Genomic DNA, 22211 nt, shown 5'->3' on the forward strand with positions numbered 1-22211 from the left:
AAAGTGGACAAATACTGTGCCCTCATGGTGGCTGACAGACAGAAAAAGGGCTTCCACTAGCTGCCACCTGCCCTTTCAAAAGGTACTTTAATCCATTCATGAAGGTAGAGACTTCCTTACTTCACAGCTTCCCAAAAGGCCCCACCTCATAAGTCTACCACACTAGAGATTATGTTTCAACATAAATTTTAGAAGAAACCCATTCAAATCAAAGTGTGTGTCACATCCATTCATAAACATAGAGATATGAGAATTTAAAGGAAAATGAAATTAATTCCACAAAATAAAAAAAGGCAGTAAATATAGCTGTGGATTAACAAGAGTCTTCATCTTTATGCAATAATAAAGACAGCCTCCACTTTGTGCCTTAAACTAAAGCATGTAGGGACTTTACCAGGAACTAATCTCTTATGCATTTTTCTAACTTTTCCAACAATAATTTTGCATATAAGTCTGGTTAGTCACTGTCACTCCTAAGCACTTGATAACTGTGTATGACTTTTAAACATTGTACTCTGGGGTAGTCTCATGAAAAAAAAAAATTCCCTGTCAATTCCATTTCTTTATGTTTCACATAGGTCATTTTCTCAGGTATTCAGTTGTTATACTCTGTGTGTGTGTGTGTGTGTGTGTGTGTGTGTGTATGCATAGTTTCATATAAATCGAGTATGAAACATTTTCAGCTAAAGAATAGATGGATTTTGAAGACAAAGTCCATGAAACTTAGAAGTTTACTAATTAAAGAAGAAAATTTCAAATATTATGTGTGGTTAAAGCCTAAATAATTAAGCTCTGTTGCTGCCATGGTGGTTAACTTTAACAAACCCTTTAATGGCCACATTCTCATCCCTGCATGACTTCTCATTTTCCCTAAATAGTGTTACCTACATGGTCCCAAATAAAATTCTCTCACTTAAACACATTTTAGTCTCATGGTATGTTTCCAGGAAAACTCAAGCTAAAAAGGATATTATATATCCTGCCAGTTTCTGCTCACTTCTTGTTTTCCTTTGCAAACAAATTTACTTGAAAGAGTTGGCTCTATTCATCATCCCCACTCCAACATGGTTTCATTCCCTCTTAAATCCAACATTGTCAGGCTTTTACAACACTCCTACCCAAAATTATTTCTGCCAAGATCACCAATCACTGCACAGTACTAAATGAACTCATCAGTCAATCCTTGGTAATCATTTGCATCATGTATTAGCAGCACCTGGCACAGATGTTTCAGCTGCTTAACATTCCTTCTTCACTTGGCTTCCAGTTCTCCACAACCTTCTTTATTTGTGTTTTCTTTCCATCTTCTTGTTATTGGAGCACTCTAGGAATTAATACTTTTCTTTTCCTTTTTGTCTTTACCCATTTGCTTAATGATCATAGCTTTAAATGGCTTTAAATATTCTAAGAACTTCCAAATCGCCAGCCCAAATCCTTCTTTAGAACTCCAACCTATACATACAACTACCTATCTACATTTTCAGCTGGGTATCTAGTGGATATCTCACATATAACATGTTCAAACTGAACTTAAGTTATACTCCATGTATGAATAATATATCAAAATATACTGTCATGGATATCTAAAAAATTAAAATTAAAAAAAGAAAATGTAAAGAATCTACAATAATCTACCTTTAAAAAAGAGCAAAAGTTAAAATATTAAAACTTGAAATTTTCATGAATTTAGAAGAAATCATACAAAAATATCTTGAAGGATAAGAGCAGAGAGAAAGATTACTTAGGACACACAATGCAGTCACCATAAAATAACAAAAATTAATTGAACTTCATCCAAATTAAGAATTTCTATCATGAAAAGACATCACTAAGAAAATGCAAGGCATAAATTGAAAAAAATATTTTATATACCTGTTAAAGATCTGTGTATTTGAATATAAATCATTAATTAAACCAATGAAAATTGGACAAAAAAATGAAGCAACACTTCTCAAAAATAAGATATAGGCATGTTCAAGGAGGATATAAAATGGTTCTTATTAGACATCTAGAAAACACAAATTTTAAAAAAATACCATGAGTTACCATTTTATACATCCTAGAATGGCTGATATTAATTGTTGATAACACTAATTATTATAAAGGATAGAGAGCAACTAAAATGTTTACATATTATTGATAAGAGTTTAAAATTATATAACTACTTTTGAAAAATGTTCAGGAGTTTTCTTAATTAAGTAGAACATTTCATTACCCTATTACCAACAATTCTACTCTAAGGTATTTGCCCAAAATAAATTAAAATATGCTCACAAAAAGACCAGAATAAGAACGTTTATGGGAAGAAAAATCACAGCATCTCTAAATTGAAAACAAAACAAATATACAACTGTAGTGATTTTTTAAAATTTTTTTTAGTTATAGATGGACATACCTTTATTTTATTTATTTATTTTGTAATAAATGAATAAATAATTTTTACACTGTTTATTTATTCTTATGCAGCACTTAAGATTCAACCCAGTGCCTCCTACATACCAGGCAAGCACTCTATCCTAAGCCACAACCCCAGCCCCTGTAGTAAAATTAGTAAACAAAATCTACTATATGCATATAATGAAATACTATTCAGCAGTAAAGAAATAAAATAAAAATTTATTTTAAATATAAAATGAAATACACAACATGGGTAAATCTGAAAATGATGTTGAACAATAGAAATCATATACAAAAGATTACTGTATACAAAGTTCCAATAATCGGCAAATTGATCTATAGTGACAGAAATCAAAGCAGAGATGGGCTGTGGGAGTTGTGGATTGATTGGATGGAAGTCAGAGGGACCTCCTGGGGTGACAAAATATTCTGTTGCTTGGTGCATAGGTCTGATGGGTGTGCATTTGTAAAATCTCCTTTAATTGTACACTTAAGAGAATGTATTTCAGTGTTTATAAACTTTATCTTAATAAATTAAAATAATAGTTTTTAAAAAAACTGAACTCCTGGCCTTCCACCACTTTCACCTCCAACTTGCTCCAAGTCTTCTACCTGTCATTTGTTGGCAACTTCATCCTTTCAGTTGCTCAGAACAAAAGCCTAGCAATCATCATCAATTTCCTTCTTTTTTCCTCAGACTACATCCAAACTCTCAGCAAATACTATCAGTTTTACTTTAAAAAACACATAAAGCAAATAGTCTAATCCTAACTATTTCTGACACTACCACTCTGCCCTAAATCACCATCATTTTGGCCAAGATTACTGCAACAAGTTTCCTAACTGGCCTCCTCTTTTCTGCTCTTTCCTCTATAAAATTTATTTTTCAACACAACAGCTAAAATGATTAATTTAAAACTGATCATGGGGTGGGGTGGGGAGAATCCAAGATGGCAGGCTAGAGAGAGGCTGCATTCCTTATTGATCCTTAACCTGGGATTGAAGCAGTAGGAATACTATTTCTCTGCAAGTTATTAGAGATCCCTCCCACAGCTGCTCCACACAGGAATCCTGGCCTCCGTGGCCACACAGGTCCCCTGGCCACTGCTCCTGTGTGGACCCCCCTCTACAAGCATGGGGCTTCCCCAGTCTCCTCCATCTTAGAACACTGCAACCATTGCTATAGTCCCCTTCACAAGGTAGCCTGCACCTGGGGACAAGGGACAGGATCTGGAGACAGGCGCCTGCTACAAAACTGCCAACACAGGGCTGCATCTCCGAACACACAGCCCAACACCACCACCCAACACAGCCTAACACCCCATCTCTGAAAGCAGCCACCTCCATTCTGGGACACCTCTGTCGCCATCTTCTGTTATCCTCACTATCTCCATCACCATCTTTAGTTGGAGCAACTTCCAGCTTGAGACACTGGCTGGGGTCTAGAAGCAATATCAAGGTACCTATAGGCCCCCAACTGCCCACCCTCCTTGCGGCCACTAACCCGGTACAGCACTTATAGCTATGGGGCAAGCCTTTAGCTCGCAAAGCCTGGTCCTGGTCTGTCTGATATAAAACAACTCTCTGAGACAGGTGCACAGAACACAGAGGGCAGCACCTCAGACCTCTGGATAGAGGGGTTCCTGATTGGGAAGTAGAAAGGGAAGGGGTGAGTGAGATAGAGATTAGAGACTAAATTAGAGATAGGAATTCTGAGGTCTACAGGTGACATATGAAGATAAGACCAGGCACCCACATTACACAATTGGGCCCCAAAGGAGATCCTTGGGGTGCATACTTCCAACAGGACCAGCAAGTGCTATTCCCCCCACCTCCAGGAGTTCTGCCTCCAAGACCTCCAACTCTGCCACCCTAATAACCTTCACCATCCTAAGGGTGGAGATATCAGCAAACAATAGACAACCCCACCTACTGGATGAGATGGGAAGCAGGAAACATACTGGAACTCCAACAGAAACAGTCCTTTAATTTTCCTTCAAGATTTTTTTGTTTGTTTGTTTGTTTTTCTCCTCTCTCTGTTTTTTCCCACCCTCATATCCCCAACATTTGTGAAACCAATAACTTTTCATGCATTAAGCTACTAAGTAATGGGATATTGGAATAGTGAGTATATTACAGTTAATGTTGTATATTCCTTTATCTTCTATTTTTATATTTTTTCTTTTTCTTAATTTTTATGTTTCTTTTAGTACTCTCAATTGTATTCCCACTTACTTGTCTCCCCAAAATCTCTTTCTCTCTTTTCTCCTGCTATTAGCCAACTTCTTTTGATGCCTCAATCACGTTTTCTAAGATCTAATAACTCTATATCCTCACATCCTACTTCCTTAACGTCTCATCCTACAGCCCACCCCCGGTCTCTCTTTGTCCACCATCAGAAACTGTAGACCTTTTTGCAAACCTACTGTTTATATTGTAGATAATAACTGAATTAACCATTTCTGTATACTGGGGGGGGGGGCCAGAAATGTCAAAAGATGATATAAGAGAGCAAATACAGGCAGCAAAAAGACCATTTCAATAAAGATCTACATAAGCAAATACAGGAAGCAAAAGATTACTTTAATAAGGAGATAGAGATTCTGAAAAAAAAAAAAAAGCCAAACAGAAATCCTTGAAATGAAGAAAACAATAAACTAAATTAAAAACTCAACATAAACATCACCAGCAGATTTGATCTCTTAGAAGATTGAAGCTCACACAATGAAGACAAAATATATAATCTTGAAAATAAAGTTGACCACACAGTGAAGATGATTAGAAACCATGAGCACAATATGCAAAAATTATGGGATAATATAAAAGAGCAAATTTAAAAATTATTGGAATAGAGGAAGGCACAGAGTTATAAACAAAAGGAATGAATAATGTATTCAATGAAATAATATCAAAAAATGTTCCAAACATGAAGAATGAATTGGAGAATCAAATGAAAGATGCTTACAAGATGCCAAATGTACAAAATCACAACAGATCTACACCAAGGCACATTATAATGAAAATGTCTAGCATACAGAATAAGGAGAGAAATTTAAAAGCCACAAGAGAAAGAAATCAGAGTACAGATAGCAGGGAACCAATTAGGATTTCTGCAGATTTCTCAACCCAAACACTCAAAGCTAGAAGAGACTAGAATAACATATAGCAAGCTCTGAAAGAAAATGGATGCCAAAGAAGAATCATATATCCAGCAAAATTAAGCTTTAGATTAGATAATGAAATAAAAACTTCCATGATAAACAAAAGTTAAAAGAACTTACAACTCAAAAGCCTTCACTACAGAACATCCTCGGCAAAATTTTCCATGAGGAGAAAATGAAAAACAAAAATGAAAATCAGCAAAGGGAGGTATTACACTAAAGGAAAACCCAATTAAAGAAAACACCAAGTTCAAGTTAAAAACCAAAAATAAACAAAAATTACTGGAATACAAATCATGTCTCAATAAAAACCCTGAATGTTAATGTTCTAAATTTATCAATCAAAAAACAAAGATTGGCAGATCGAATTAAAAAAAAAAAAGACCCAACAATATGCTTCCTTCAAGAGACTGATCTCATAGAAAAAGACAACTACAGGCTGAAGGTGAAAGGTTGGAAAAAAACATATCACTCACATGGACTGCATAAACAAGCAAGGGTTTCCATCCTCATATCAAATAAAGCAGACCTCAAGCCAAAGTTAATCAAAAGGGATAAAGAAGAATATTTCATGGGCTGAGGTTGTGGCTCAGTGGTAGAGCACTTGCCTAGCAAGTTTGAGGCACTGAGTTCGATCCTTAGAACTACATAAAATAAATTAATAAAATAAAGGTATTGTGTCCAAATACAACTTAAAAAAATATTTTAAATAAAGGAGGATATCTCATACCGTTTAAGGGAACTATTCATCAACAAGACATAACAATTATAAATATATATGCCCCAAAAAATGGAGCATCTATGTTCATCTAACAAACTCTTCTCAATTTCAAGAGACAGAAAGACCACATCATAGTAATACTGGATGACTTTAACACACCTCCTTCACCACTGGATAGATCTTCCAAACAAAAGCAGAACAAAGAAACTATAGAAACTCAATAATACAATCAATAATTTAGACTTCACAGACATATATAGAATATTTCATTCATCAACAAGTGAATACACTTTCTTCTCAGCAGCATATGGAACCTTCTCTAAAAGAGGCCATATATTATGCCACAAAGGGAACTCTTAGAAAATACAAAAAAAAAAAAAAAGTAGATATACTACCCTGCGTTCTATCATATCAAAATGGAATGAAATTAGAAATCAATGATAAAATAAAAAATAGAAGACACTCCTAAACCTGAACACTAAAGAATATGCTACTGAATGAACAATGGATTGCAGGAGACATAAAAGATTTAAAAATTCTTAGAGGCAAATGAGAACATTAATACAACATATCAAAATCTCTGAGACACTATGAAAGCAGTACTAAGAGGAAAGTTCATTGCATGGAGTTCATTCCTTAAAAGAAGAAAATGTCAACAAATAAATGACCTAACATTATATCTTAAAGCCCTTGAAAAAGAAGAACAAATCAACACCAAAAATGATAGAAAACAGGAAATAATTAAAATCAGAACTGAAATCAATGAAACTGAAATAAGAAAAACAATTGAAAAAACTGACAAAACAAAAAGTTAATTCTTTGAAAACAAATAAATAAAATTGACAAACCCTTAGCCATGCGAATGAAGAGAAAGAGAAGAAAAACTAAATTACTAACATACATGATGAAAAAGAAAATATCATGATCGACCCTACAGAAATACAGAAGATAATTAGAAACTGTTTTGAAAATTTGTACTTCAATAAAATAGAAAATACCAAAGACACTGACAAATTTCTAGAGTCATATGATTTACCCAAACTGAATCAGGCTGATATATACAAGGAAAAACAGATCAATTTCAAGCAATGAAATAGAAGACACCATCAAAAGCCTATCAACCAAGAAAAGCCTAGGACCAGACAGATTCACAGCTGAGATCTACAAGACCTACAAAGAAGAATTAATACCAATACTCCTCAAATTATCCCATAAAACAGAAAAAGATGGAACACTTACAAACATTCTATGAGTCCAATATCACTCTGATTCCAAAATCAGACAAAGTCACATCAAGGACAGAAAACTTCAGACCAATATCTCTAATGAACATAGATACTAAAATCAAATACAAAAATGTATTAAAAAGAGAGTGTACCTCGATCAAGTGGGGTTCATCCCAGGGATGCAAGGTTGGTTCAACATACAGAAATCAATAAATATAATTCATCATATCAATAGACTTAAACATAAGAATATGATCATCTCAATAGATGCAGAAAAGGCATTCGACAAAATACAGCACCCCTTCATGCTCAAGACATACTAGAAACATATCTCAACATTGTAAAAGCTATCTATGCTTATTCCAAGGCCAACATCATTCAAAATGGAGTGAAATCAGAAGCATTCCCTCTAAAAAGTGGAACAAGACAGGGGTGTCCTCTTTCATCACTTCTATTTAACATAGTCCTTGCAACTCTAGCTACAGCAATTAGACAGAGGAAAGAAATTAAAGGGATACAGATAGGGAAAAAAAGCATTCAAACTATCACTATTTGCTGATGACACAATTCTATACTTAGAGGATCTTAAAAATTCCACCAAAAAATTTCTAGAACTAGTAAATGAATTCAGCAAAGTAGCAGGATATAAAATCAATAACCATAAATTAAAGGCATTTCTGTATATCACTGACAAATCCTCTGAAAGAAAAACTAGGAAAACTACCAAATCAATTTAACAAAAGAAGTGAAAGACCTCTACTTTCTTTTTAAATATATATATATTTTAGTACTTGGACGCAATACCTTTATTTTTATTTATTTTTATGTGGTGATGAGGATCGAACCCAGGGTCTCGCACATGCAAGCCACAACCTTAGCCCCAAGACCTCTACTTTCAACTACAGAACACTGAAGAAAAAATTTTAAAAAATTAAAGAAGACCTTAGAAGATGAAAAAAAAACCCTGTTTTAGTTACTTTTTCCCCACACCGCCAGGGAAAGTCCTATCTTTCTTTCCCTTGCTCTACAGACTTAGTTCTTTTGAACCTCTGTTCATTTGTATTTATGTTATTTAGTTCTCTATTCATTTTGAATATGCACTTTTTATGGTCTAGATAGGCAGAATTAATATTATCAAAATGACCACACTACCAAAAGCTTTATAAAGATTTAATGCAATTCCAATGACATTCAAAATCCCAATGACATTCCTCATAGAAATAGAAAAAGCAATCATAAAATTCATCTGGAAAAAATAAGAGACCTGGAATAGCTAAAGCAATCCTTAACAAGAAGAATGAAGCAGGTGGCATCACTATACTAGAACTTAAACTATACTACAGAGCTATAGTAACAAAAACAGCATGGTACTGACACCAAAATAAACTTCTAGATTAATGATACAGAATAGAGGACACAGAGACTAACCCATATAAATACAGTTATCTCATATTAGACAACAGTGCCTAAAATATACATTGGAGAAAAGACAGCCTCTTCAACAAATGGTGCTTGGAGAACTGGAATTCAATATGCAGCAAAATGAAATTAAGCCTCTATCTCTCACCATGCACAAAACTCAACTCAAAGTAGATGAAGGATCTAGGAATTAGACCAGAGACCCTGTGCCTAACAAAAGAAAAAAAATAGGCTCAAATCTTCATCATGTCAGATTAGGCTCCAAATTCCTTAACAAGACTCCTCTTGTGCAAGAAATAAAATCAAGAATCAATAAATAAGATGGATTCAAACTGAAAAGCTTTTTCTCAGCCAAAGAAACAATCGGTGAGGTAAAGAGAGAGCCTACAGAATGGGGGCAGATTTCTATCACATGCACATCAGAGTACTAAACTGCAGGAGATATAGAGAACTCAAAAAACTTAACAAAAACTCAAAAAAAAATCAACAACTCAAAAATAAAACTCAAAAACAAACAACCCAATCAATAAATGGGCTGAACTGAACAGACAAGTCTCAGAGGATGATATATATTCGATCAACAAATATATGAAAATGTTCAACATCTCTAGCAATTAGAGAAATGCAAATAAAAACTAAGATTTAATCTTACTCCAGTCAGAGTGACAGTTGTGAAGAATTCAAGCAACGTAAGTGTTGGCAAGAACCTTGGGGAAAAGGCACACTCATACACTGCTGGTGGGACTGCAAATTGGTCCAACCAACCTGGAAAGCAGTATGGAGATTCCTTAGAAAGCTGGATCAAATGGTGGTTCCAGTCCAAGTTATCACTCCTCGGTTTATACCCAAAGGACTTAAAAATAGCGGACTGCAGTAACAAAGCCATCAATGTTTATAGCAGCACAATCACAATAGCTAAATTATGGAATTGACCTATATGCCCTTCAATAGATGAATGCATAAAGGAACTGTGGTATATATACACAATGGAATATTATTACTCAGCATTAAAAGAGAACAAAATCATAGCAATTGCAGGTAAATGGATGGAGCTGAAGAACATCATGCTAAGTGAAGTAAGCCAATCACAAAAAAAAAAACCAAACGCTGAATGTTTTCTCTGATAAGTGGATGCTGATCCATAATGGGGTCGGGGAGCATGGGAGGAATGGAGGAACTCTGGATAGGCCAAAGAGGAGAGAGGGGGTAGGAAATATGGAGGAATGAATGAACATCATTACACCTAGGTACATGTATGAAGACACAAATGGTGTGATTCTGTTTGTGTAGAACCAGAGAGATGAAAAATTATGTTCCATATGTGTACTATTAATTGAAATGCATAACAAATTAGAACAAATAAATAAATTTTAAAAAACTGATCTCACCGCTGTGCTCAAAATCCTGCAATGTCTCCCCATTACACTGAGATGAAAGACAAAGTCCATACTAAAACATGGTGATCTGGCTCCTTATTAGTTCTCCACCTTCCTCTTAATTTTTATTCCCATGTTCAGACTCCTTGCTATTCCTTGAACCTGCTCCACATACTCTTACTTACTGGTCTTTTGACTAGCTGTCCCTGTTTTCAAGAAACACTCTTCCCCCAGATATCCACACAGCAAACTCCTTCACTTCCTCCAATTCTTTGCTCAAAATTTACCTTCTCATTGAGACCTGGCCTGCCTTCCTTTTAAAAACATAACCACCTCAAACTCTCAGTATTTTCAATCTCCTTATCTTGTGCTATTTTGTAAAAGCCTATTATCTTCTAACACATCACATGTTATACATACTTATGGTTACTGGATTATCTATATTGCTCTGCTAAAAATCATTTCTGCAAAGGTAGGGGAAAATGCCCAATGCATCATTTACTGAGGTGCATTACCCACTAAGTCTGACAGCAGGTGGAGCCAGATGTTTGTTCCTCTGTGCTACAATGTCAACCCAATGTTTGAAGGTACTCCTGAACTAGACAGGTACCCTAATCCTCATGAAACAGTAAGGTCAATCGTTAACAGACAGCCACTGAGAGCCACAGTCTCAACCGTCAATAAGTATTCTCTAGTATCTTGGATTTTTTAATGTTAATGTTTAATGCTCACACTAAGATAATTGAAGATAAAGTACTTAGATGGCTCCTATATTCTGGAAATAATTTGACAAAATCTCAAAGGCAATTCATAATACAAAGTATAAAACTGATAAACTTCACAATTATTTACAGTATTATTAAAAGTTGAATAAGTGATCATTTTGGGGTATGTTAACTGTAAGTTTATCCCTCTCTAAAACTGCTTCATAATAGTAAGATCATTATCCTTAGAGTATCATCCAGAGTAAATTTCTGTCAATTAAAATACCCAGTTTTCATGAATTACTCAGCAATAATTTCAGCTTTCTTTTCATTACATATACTACAATGCTGATTAAAATATCCTTCTTTAATACAAAAATACTTATGTTCTTAGCTTTCTTAATGCTTTTAACATATAAAGATATTTAAAAGTAAATCCAACTTACTTTGGAGTAGCTGATACCATTAAAATCAGTCAGGAAAAATAGGATAAAATAAAATAACATCACAATATAGTAGCTCCTGCTAAAAACAGGATAAAAGGATATCTCTGTATAATAAGCACTTACCATATAAATAAAATGACAAATTATCCCACTACTTACATTTGAAGTAACCCTACTTAGTATAGTATCATCCCCTAAAGCAGCACTTTTCTATGGTATAGTAAACTTAATTATTCTGGCAACATCTTTAAATTGCCATTCTGTTATCAGATTATCCAAAAATAAATCGCTCAGGTAACAACCTGTCAACATCATTCATGGCAGGTTAGAATAGATCTATTGTGCCTTCCTAACCATCTCTAGACAATGTTATGTTGACTATTTCTCATGGCTGTAAGAAACTGTCATTCAATAAAGGAAACATGAAAAGCCTGAAATGTATTTTGTGAATTGCAAATGACATTCAGTAAAGAAGGCATATAGCAATCAGGTGGCCTACAGATTCGAAGGGCCCATGCAGGTACTGGATTCGAGAGCTTTGACAGGATCCCTGAAGAGTTACACTCTCAATGAAAAATGCAAGGATTTTAAAATCTGCTCTGCAGAGGCAGACAGACATAATCTGTTTCACCCTTGGTTCCACATGGAGGAAAAATATGCTGCCCCTGAGAATTCTGGGCCATGAACTAGAACATACAATGTCCAAAAATACCACATAACAAATTTTAATTTAAATTAGACAAGGGTTGCTAAGAACCTAGAAGCATATGCTCTATCTCAGGCTCAGGGGAAAGTAAAGCAAAGCCCAAGGCCAAATAAGGCAACTTTAATATCTTATGAGAATAATCATGCTCTTTGTTTATGTACTGTCTGTGGCTTCTTTCATGCTGGAGCAGCAGAGTTCAGCAGCATGACTCACAAAGCCATCTAACCCTTTACAAAAAAAAAAAAATTTGCCTACCCTTAGTATTGAATGATGATGATAATGTCATTTGTGTTTGAAAACAATTAAAACAGTAAAGTGGAAGCTGCTCAAAGAGTGAAAGTACTGACTGACTTTAGATTTAGTTAAGAATTTACTTTTAAAACTTCAACAAAAGTTCCTGGACATGGTGGGCACACACCTGTAATCCCTGTGACTCAGGAGGCCGAAGCAGAAGGATCTCAAGTTCAAGGGCAACCTCAGCAACTTAACAAGCCTGATGTTAGTTTAGATCTGATTCTTTCCATTCTCCTCAGGGAAGACATATAAAGCAAAAGGAAAATGTGAGGGAGACGGGTAGGGTGAAATATAAAGAAAATTATATTTCCAGAGAAACCAGGAGCCTAAAAATTCAAAAAAAAAAAAAACAATAAAACCCTACAAATTCTAGGTTAAGTATGCAAAAAAGTAAGGGAAACCAAGACAGCTAGATAAGGATGCCACAATAATGTAAAAAGGAAGATGAGAAACAATGGAGAAACCCGTGATGGCAGAGCTACCAAATTACCACACTTATCCAACAGAAGCAGGGGAGGCTAAAGATAAGACCTATAAGTAAAAACAAAGAGAAAGCAAGCAGAGTGACTTTTAAAACTATAAAATGTACAAAAAATACAATAAAAACAGATGGAAATTACAAAGCAAAATCTAACTTTTCTGTATATGAGACATAAATTTAATAGAACAAAGTGATTCTGAAGCACTAAATAGTAGATATATTAGTAAAGGAATGGACAAAGGTACACCAAGAAAAGACTGACAAAGCAGGGGCATTTTATATGAATTTCAGATATACCAGAACTCAGATCAAAAAGCATTAAGCAAGAAAATCACGTCAAAACGCAACCGGATACAATTCACAATAAACACATAAGTTATTAATATCTGTTGATAACACCAACTTCAATAAAGCATAAATTAAAGAACATACAAGGAGAAATAGACAGAAATAGGCTAATATTTTAAGACTTTCAGAAAAAGATCAAGCACAAAAAGTATTACAGAACCTATACAATATAAGCAATAAAGTAGATTACGTATGTACCTATTAACCTGCATGATGTTACAGAATTTGCCTTCTTTTCAAGAACCTATGGAATATTTATGAAAATTGAGCCACACATAAATGTCACTACATTACAAAAAAGTAGAACTAATACCTACAATATTCCTTAAATGCTATAAAAAAAACCAAAATACAGTATATCAGAAAACAAAACAGCCCTTCTCTGAAAAAAGTTTGTAATTTTTTGGGGGGAGTGGGGTACTGGGAATTGAACTCAGGGGTACTCGACCACTGAGCCACATCTCTAGCCTTATTTTGTATTTTATTTAAAGATAGGGTTTCACTGAATTGCTTAGCGCCTCACAGTTGCTGAGGCTGGCTTTGAACTCATGATTCTCCTGTCTCAGCCTCCTGAGCCACTGGGATTACAGGTGTGCGCCACTGCACCTGGCTGTAATTCTCAACTAATAACTCAACTCCCAGGCTCACCTGAAAAATCAGAGTAACTCAACTGTGTTTGCTTCAGGGTCATCATGAGCCGGTCATGACAATAATATAAGCAAGCTCAGGCAATGCAGCTCTGCTTATTAATCTTTACACTCCAACATACTCCCATAAGTACAGGTTCTCTTTTGATTACTTCTATTTTCTCAGTACTTAGGAAGTAAGATCATTAGCTGAAAGTGGTGATAAAGAAGAAAATGCTGGAAGTTTGAAGAGCAAGGAAAATGTATATTTCTCCAGAAGAGTTGGGTGACCAAAGTAGACTAAAAAGACTTTCAGACATTATGAAGGACCAACTTGAGAAAGTGGAAAAAGTGAAAAGAGGTTCATGGACTAAAGGCTCTAGAAAGGCCCAGAACCTGTAAGACTGTGAGTGCTAGAAAGGGGAAGCTGGTAGTGCTTGAAAGGGAAGACATCTGAAGTACACAGCATGGGACCTGTAGGTTCTGGAATGACAAGGTCAAGAGTATGGCATAGGGAAAAAAATGGATCAAGTAGAATGGAAAACAAGAGCTTAAGGATAGAGATCAATAAAGTAAGAGACTATTGGAAGAAATATTTATGTGGATATTTTTAAATCATAAAAATATTTGATTTATATATGCTGGACAGAGTGACAGTGAGCCAGAAACTCGATTCTTCAAGATATAAAACAAAGTGATCTGAAAAGCAAAAGATGAGTGCAAAAAGGCAAGGTAAGGGGTCGAGGTTGGGGCTCAGTGGTAGAGCGTTTGCCTAGCATGTGTGAGGCACTGGGTTCAATACTCAGTAGTAAATAAATAAATAAAACAAAGGTATTTTGTCCATGACAACTTAAAAAAAAAAAAGAAAGAAAGAAAGAAAAAGGTTTAGGGCCTGGCAACACAAGATTCAAAGCCAGGCGATTTACAGGAGGAGAGATTGAGAACAGAGTGGAAATGATAAGAGAAACTAAGAAGGATACATTCCCCACTTTCAACCCAACTGCACTGAGGACATAGAAGTAAAACAATCATCACCTAAAAGAACTGCAGGGGAAACTGGGAAGAGGAGTCTTCCTCTGAGCACAAATGAGTATTCTAACACTGTACAGAAACTCTTTAATCAGATACATTTGTACAAAAAAAAAAAAAAATTCAAGTACTTGAGGTTCATTACACTGGCTAGAATCAGTAATGGAGTATGTTCTTGAACCTAAATAGCAACCACAGGGTACATATTTGTAAACAAATTTAAAAACATTTTAAAAAAAGGTTACCACTGCTTGAAAATGCCATAAAAATTGCAATAGAAAACAGAAAAGCAAAAAAAAAAAACAAAAAAACTAGGTTTATAGTACAGAAAGTCACATGAAAATTGTCCTAGTCACCTTCATAGACCTGATAATAATCTCTAAGAAACCAGCACAGTATACTTGGGAAGCTTACTTTAAAGGAGAAATATATACATACAGATATAGCAATAAGATTAGGAACAGAGGGCTGAAAAATGAAAAGTCCTGAAATCATGGAATGCATAGTAAAAATATTAGGCTACTTTCATTCTCTGTTCATATATAAAATCCAAGGAAACAGCACCATCTACTGGGTTCTCTCATATTTAAAAAATATTTTGAGATTTTGGGAAATTAGAATAGTGTGTAACAACTTTCCTCATTTGGCTAAGAAGATAAACTAAAATAGCAAAGGACAAAATCTAAAACAATTAAAAAGGTCATATTTTAAAAATCATTAATTCTCAGTTTATAATTCCAATCTCAAATCACCATTTTGACGAAATTCATGTGAAGATTTTATTTAAAATAATAATATTCTCAACCAATAAAAAAATTACATTTTTAAAGAAACTCACAGATATGGTATTCCTGTATGCTGCTTGTATAACCATATATTGCAGAATATCCAAATATTATGATCATGACAACATCTTTACTATCCAGCTCCATAATATGTGCTGAATGTCCCTCCACAGCATACTGCTGACCATGTCCAAGAACGGTAGGAGTTTTTGTACTCCATGACTGACTAGGTATGTTAAAAACCCATAATTCATCTGTGACATTGCCATCATTTGTTTCAATTCTGCCTCCATACATAAAGATGTTTTCCTGTAAATTAAAATACATATGTTAATAGACAAAATAGGTAAGTCTCAGCAATACACATTAATTAAAAACAAAGACTATAATTAAACATTACAGTTCATTAACTATTCACACATCTATAAGGCATAGTTATTATTTGTAAAACGTCAAGTGAGGAACACACAAATAATGATAACTAAAGTTTTCACACACAAAAGGAGGGTATGTATCTTGCTTTTGAAAAGTTACTTTAAGGCACTTTATTTTAAATGGTTGTACTATATGATCAATTAACCATATTTTAAATTATCCTACAGGATAATTAAATTCAAAGTTCTCAGAATGAAAAATGCAGCCAACTGATCAGAACCTTAAAATTAAGGGTATAGTAGCTCTATAACTAAGAATAATTTATTCCTCACATACAACAGGAAAGTAACACACTAAGTTGTTCATTTCATTACTCAGTCTTGGAAGCTTTGAATGATCAGAACCCCCACTTATTAAACTTGAATTTTACCATCTATTTGTACTGCTGTATGCTCTTCTCGATTATTCACTGTTTACACTGAGTACTATTCACCAAAAAAGATCACATTTGTACATAATGTAGAATATACTTTCATTAACATTTTCTCATGACTATTAGAAAATATTCATACCTTCGATTCACCCATGGTAATTTTTACAGCACTTACAAATAATTTCACTTACATATAAATGACATATAAATCATCACTATTTCAACAAACTAGGAATAAAATAGAAGGAAACTTATTCAATCTGATAAAGGGAATCTAAGGAAAAGTTAAGTTTTTCTGTCTTCATTTCATTAACTCATAATGAAATGAAGACATAAACATAAGAACAAAAATTTTAAAACTCAAAGAAAAATCTTAATATGCTGGATTTGGCAAAGATGTATTTTATATCATACAAAAAGAAAAAAAATAGATAAATTAAACTACATCAAAATCACAAAATTAAGTTAAAGATATAGCTCAGTGGGCTGGGGATGTGGGTCAAGCAGTAGCACGCTCACATGGCATGCGCGGGGCACTGGGTTCGATCCTCAGCACCACGTAAAAATAAAATAAAGATGTTGTGTCCACCGAAAACTAAAATAATAAATAAATATTAAAAAAAAAGATATAGCTCAGTGGTAAAGAAAATGCTTAGCATGGACAAAGCCCTGAGTTCAAATCCTAGCACCATTAAAAAAAAAAAGCATCAAAGGACACTGTCAACAGAGCAAAAAGACACATCACAGGAGAGGAGAAACTATTTTTAAATCATATCTGTTAAGGGGTAATATCATAAGAAAAACTCCTAAAACTAAAGGGCAAAAAATACTTATTAAAAAATTGCAAAAGACTTGAATTTATATTTATATATCTTTTTTCTCAAAGAAGATATATAAATGATCAATAAGCCCTTAAAAACTACACAATATCACCGTTATTCTGTAAACACAAATCAAAAGCACATACTTTGTACTCATTAAGGAGCCTATTATTAAAAAAAAAAAACTGGAAAATATTAAGTGTTATGAAAGCTGTAGACAAATTGGAACCCATGTTCACTGCTGGTGGGAATGTAAAATGTGCAGCCACTGTAGAAAACAATATGGTAATTCCTGAAAAAGTTACCTGAAAGAATTACCATGTGATCCAGGAATTCCACTTCTGAGCATACACCCAGAAGTACCGAAAGCAGAGACTCAGTTGTAGGTACACATATCTTAATCTCAAAAGTCAACAAATGCGAGCAATCTAAAAGTCTAACAACATACAGATGAATTTTAAAATATGTGGTTGTTATATGTATGTATATGTGTGTGCACATGTGTATGTGTGTATATATGTATATATACACAAATATATTAGTACTATTATATATACATATATCAAAATATTATTCAGTTTTTTAAAAGGGCATTCTGATACATGCTATAGCATGGATAAATGCTGAAGAGACTATGTTCAAGGAAATAAGCCAATAACAAAAGGATAAATGCTATGTATTTCCACCTGCATGAGGTACCCGAAATAGTCAAATTCATTCACACAGACACAAAGCAGACTGCTAGTTTCTAAGGGTTGGGGGAAGAGGAGAATGAAGAGTTATTGCTTCAATTTTGCAAGATGAATAAAGTTCTAGAGACAACGATGGTGATAGTTACACAATGATGTGAATGTACTTAATACCACTCTACATTTCAAAATACTTAAAATAGCCAACTTTATGTTTTATGTATTTTACCACAATTTTTAAAAAGTGATTAATCTGATGATTAGACATAAAGCCATGTACAAAACTCAATCCTTATTTCTTTACATGTTCAAATGTATTAAAAATTTACTCTTTTCCTAAAATAATATAAGGTCCAAGACATCTTAAATAATTGTGATCCATTATGATCTACTATCCTCATTAGATATTTGAAATAAATCTGAAATTTGAGACTTTCTACTCTAAGGTAAATTCTGAGAAAAAAAAAAAAACTTAACTTAAAAAGCAGAGCCATACCTGATATAAAGCAAGAGAATGTCCATATCTCTGAAGAGGTCCCCTTGACAGAGTTACTACATTCCATATACTGCTTTCTAAATTGTAACTAAAAATAAGAAAATAAAATAACTTCTTAAATTAAGATTGATTTTCAGTTTTATGACTTGCATATGCTTTTCTTCATTTGTATCTAAATTCTCATAAAACTAAAAAATAATTACAGTAAACTCATAATTTCAAATGCCATATTAAAAATTTTTAATAAAAACTTCAGTCAAGAAATACCTACTCTAAATTAGATTCATTCACTTAAAGGTATATTAACTTAAGTAGAATATTCAATACTAGAATTAATTTGTCTAGTTACCTTTAGCAATTTCAACCAATTAACCTAAAAAATAGTAAGTTATTCTATATTTTTAAATTTTAAAAGCCAGCTTTCTTGGAAGAACATGAAAATTCCATTTTTACTTTAGAAATTCACATTACTCTTCATACATGCTTAACTTAGCTTATGAATTAACCAAGAAGCATATATTTCCTTGCAAAAATATATTTTGCTCACTGATAACTTTTTGAATTCTGTAAAATAAGTACAGTAGTATAAACTCAAACCTTTTTTTTTTTTTTTTTTTTTTGGTGGTACTGGCAGTTTAACTCAGAAGTTTTCTACCACTGAGCTGCTACATTTCCTTTTTTTAAATTTTGAGCCAGGGTCTTGCTCAGTTGCCCAGGCTGGCTTCAAACTTCCCTTTTCAACTCCCCAAGTAGCAGGGATTATAGGCATGTGCCACCATACCTGGCTTACCCTCAAATTTTGATTTGCCAACACATATGAGAGGAAGCACCAAGCCAAGAAACAGGGTATTCCTTCAAAAAGATCAATATAAACTGTTCTCTCCCACTTCTCTGCCTCCAACTCATCAGGCAAAGCAAAAAACTGTCCCTTCACAAGAAAGGTTACCAAAATGGTTTTCAGCATTGTTTCCTAGTTTGAATTACAAGATAAGACATAAATGACAAAATATGCCAAAATATAGCTCCCACAGAGACTTACCACCAAATCTACCTGCCTATCAGCATCTGCAGCCAACATGCTGCTTCCCATTGTTACTGAAAGTTATTGCTTGGCAAACTATTTCTATGAAGAATCAGACAATAAATATTTTAGGGACTGCAGGCCACATTGGTTTCATAGAACATGTTTTACAACCTATTAAAATGCAAAAAAAAAAAAAAAAAATCCTTTCCTAGGTCTCAGGCCCTAGGCCCCAACTCACTGATCCCTGCTATAAATGAGCTATTCTTGTTTCTCGTGCATAGATCCCACAACACTCCAGGAGTCCCCTCATCTCTTCCCTACATCACCCTTTGTCTTACTAGATCATTGTCATCAGCATACAAATATTGTGTTATTTAAAAAAAAAAAAATCACTTGACTTCACTCACCCTTCAAGCTACGACCCTGCTTTTATGCTGCCCCATTCCTTTATTGTCCCCACCCCACCTATCTTTCCATTCTCTCTTAAACTAACTCTAGCCAGGCCCACCACTGCAGAGAAAACGTTTTTGGTAAATTCAACTTCCTCATGTCCAATCCATGGTCACTTTTCTGTCCTCATTTTCTTTGACCTGGTTTATCATCAGCATTTGACACCTTTAGTTACTCCGTAGTCCACCTGTACTCTTTCCCTTGCATTCAAAGACACTGCATTCTTTTGGTTTTCCCATCTCACCGGTCACTTCTCTCACTCCTTTGCTGAGTTCTCCTCTTATCCCCAATCTTCCAATGATATGGAGTCTCAGACTCAGTTCTTCATTGTCTTCTTTAAAACTCATTCCTTTAATAATTCCATTTTAACTGAATCCCACTTTCTACTCTTTCTCCAAAATCTCATAAATTCAACAGTTGAGAATAAAAGAATGTAATGTTATGGGTGGTTTGATCTCTTCAGATCCCTAAAATTTTCTCCATATCAGCATTAAGCCTATTTGATTACCATTCCTGTGTTCACTAGAGTAGCACTTTGAGTCTTCTTCAAGAATTTTTCCATTGTATTCACAACCTGGCTGACTAGCACACAAGGCCTAGCTTTCAGTCGGTTTCAGTTTTGACATACCTTCATCATGCTACTTCATCCTTTCTAGCTTTCAATTTAAATCAAGAGACAGGAGACTCTTCCTTTCACTTGAATATTTAGAAGCCATTGTGTGTGGCCACCATGACTCTATTTCAAAGCTTAAGGCAACACACAAAACCCCACACAACAAAAAACCTTCCCAAAAAACCTAAAACAACCTACATGATCTATCTCTGCTATTATCCTAATTTCATGTTCCCCTCTCACAAACACCAATCACATGGCCTCCTTGTTCCTTTTCAAATACTTCAAAAAGCTCCTTCCTTGAGGCCCAGGTCTGGCTCCTTTCTACACTTACAAATTACTGCAGTGCCAATACTCTGACCTTCTCCAAGATCCAACCTAGTTTTCACCTTTCTCATGAAGCCTACTTTGACCGCTATATTTATAATTGTGATCCCTCCTCTGTGGCATTCCAGATTAACTCATCCTGCTATCTACCTACCTCCCTATCTAGCTATGTATATATTTGCATGTACATAATTTAGTTCAGTAAGAAGATTTATCTTTTCATTGCCAGTCTTTCCTCATTAACTTCACAAAGATAAGGACACTTATATGCACTAATACATCCCAAGTACCAAGTACATGGTAAATATTCAAAAGTGTGTTATGCTCAGGAATACATGTCAATTTTCATTAATGTTAATAAATAGGTATTCTTTAAAATAGTATTTTTCTATTTCAATATACACTATACAGAACTTTAACATTATTTACAGAATGCTTTTGTCTTAAATGTAACATCTATACCCCAATTAAATTCTACTCTAGGGCTGGGGTATATAGCTCAGTGGCAGTTTGTGGCAAGCATATATAGAGCCCTTGGTTTAATGCCTAGCACCCAAAAAAAAAAGTCTCCTCTAAAAAATAAATCAAATTATAACTGACACTATCACTTCTAAAAGCTTTTTAAATATCCTTACCTACACTTGAACTATATTCAGAATGATGAAAAATATTCTCTAACCTGTAAAAAGAGCAACAAATTTATTTCTAACCTGATATTCATAGCTTATAACCATATAAGCTTAGATATATATGTATACACTTATATATATTTATTGTTTATATCTTTACATGTACATAGAGATACTGTAAACACTGTAACCACAAGAACCAGATTATATACACATACAAAAAAGTTAAACTCTCTGGTTCAAATGGAAAATATACAAGTTTAAGAGAATATCATAATATTCATCACTTAATCTGAAACGCTCTATTCAACTTGCATAGAACATGTAAGATTTCAATGTTCCTTTGACAATTTTGTTGTCATCATAACTCAACTTTGGGAATAACACAATTTTAATTTAAAGTTCAAACTATTTTGTAGGCATTTCATTTTTAAAAAAATCATAGATCATTTCCTTTTAGTTTCCACATTTAAATCTCACTATTTTCTCTGGGTCATTTCATATCTTAACAATTCATTTTTATCCCAGCAACTCTCAAGACTTTTAGCTGTATTTTATTCTTCATGTATTGTGCTACAGAATTCTAATTTTTCATTTAAATATTTACTACAACTTTTCCTCTCTCTCCAGAATTT

The 22211-nt window shown here is 34.1% G+C and overlaps 1 protein-coding gene across 13 annotated transcripts in view; it reads right to left on the reverse strand.

The window, feature by feature from the left end:
- The window catches only part of Atrnl1 (attractin like 1), a 694372-nt gene that overhangs the window by 629090 nt on the left and 43071 nt on the right, over positions 1–22211 (reverse strand). For all 13 annotated transcript variants that reach the window (XR_013437181.1, XR_013437180.1, XR_013437183.1 and 10 more), the window contains exons 7-8: positions 18534–18621; positions 15773–16028 (exon numbers count right to left, since the gene is read on the reverse strand). Coding sequence is in view for 10 of the 13 variants with exons in the window: in XM_078044839.1 (XP_077900965.1) it covers positions 15773–16028; positions 18534–18621 (344 nt within the window). In the remaining 3 variants the exon portion in view is untranslated. The remainder of the gene's footprint in view (positions 1–15772; positions 16029–18533; positions 18622–22211) is intronic.

The sequence above is a fragment of the Ictidomys tridecemlineatus genome, chromosome 1, assembly GCF_052094955.1.
Source record: "Ictidomys tridecemlineatus isolate mIctTri1 chromosome 1, mIctTri1.hap1, whole genome shotgun sequence".
Taxonomy (NCBI): domain Eukaryota; kingdom Metazoa; phylum Chordata; class Mammalia; order Rodentia; family Sciuridae; genus Ictidomys; species Ictidomys tridecemlineatus.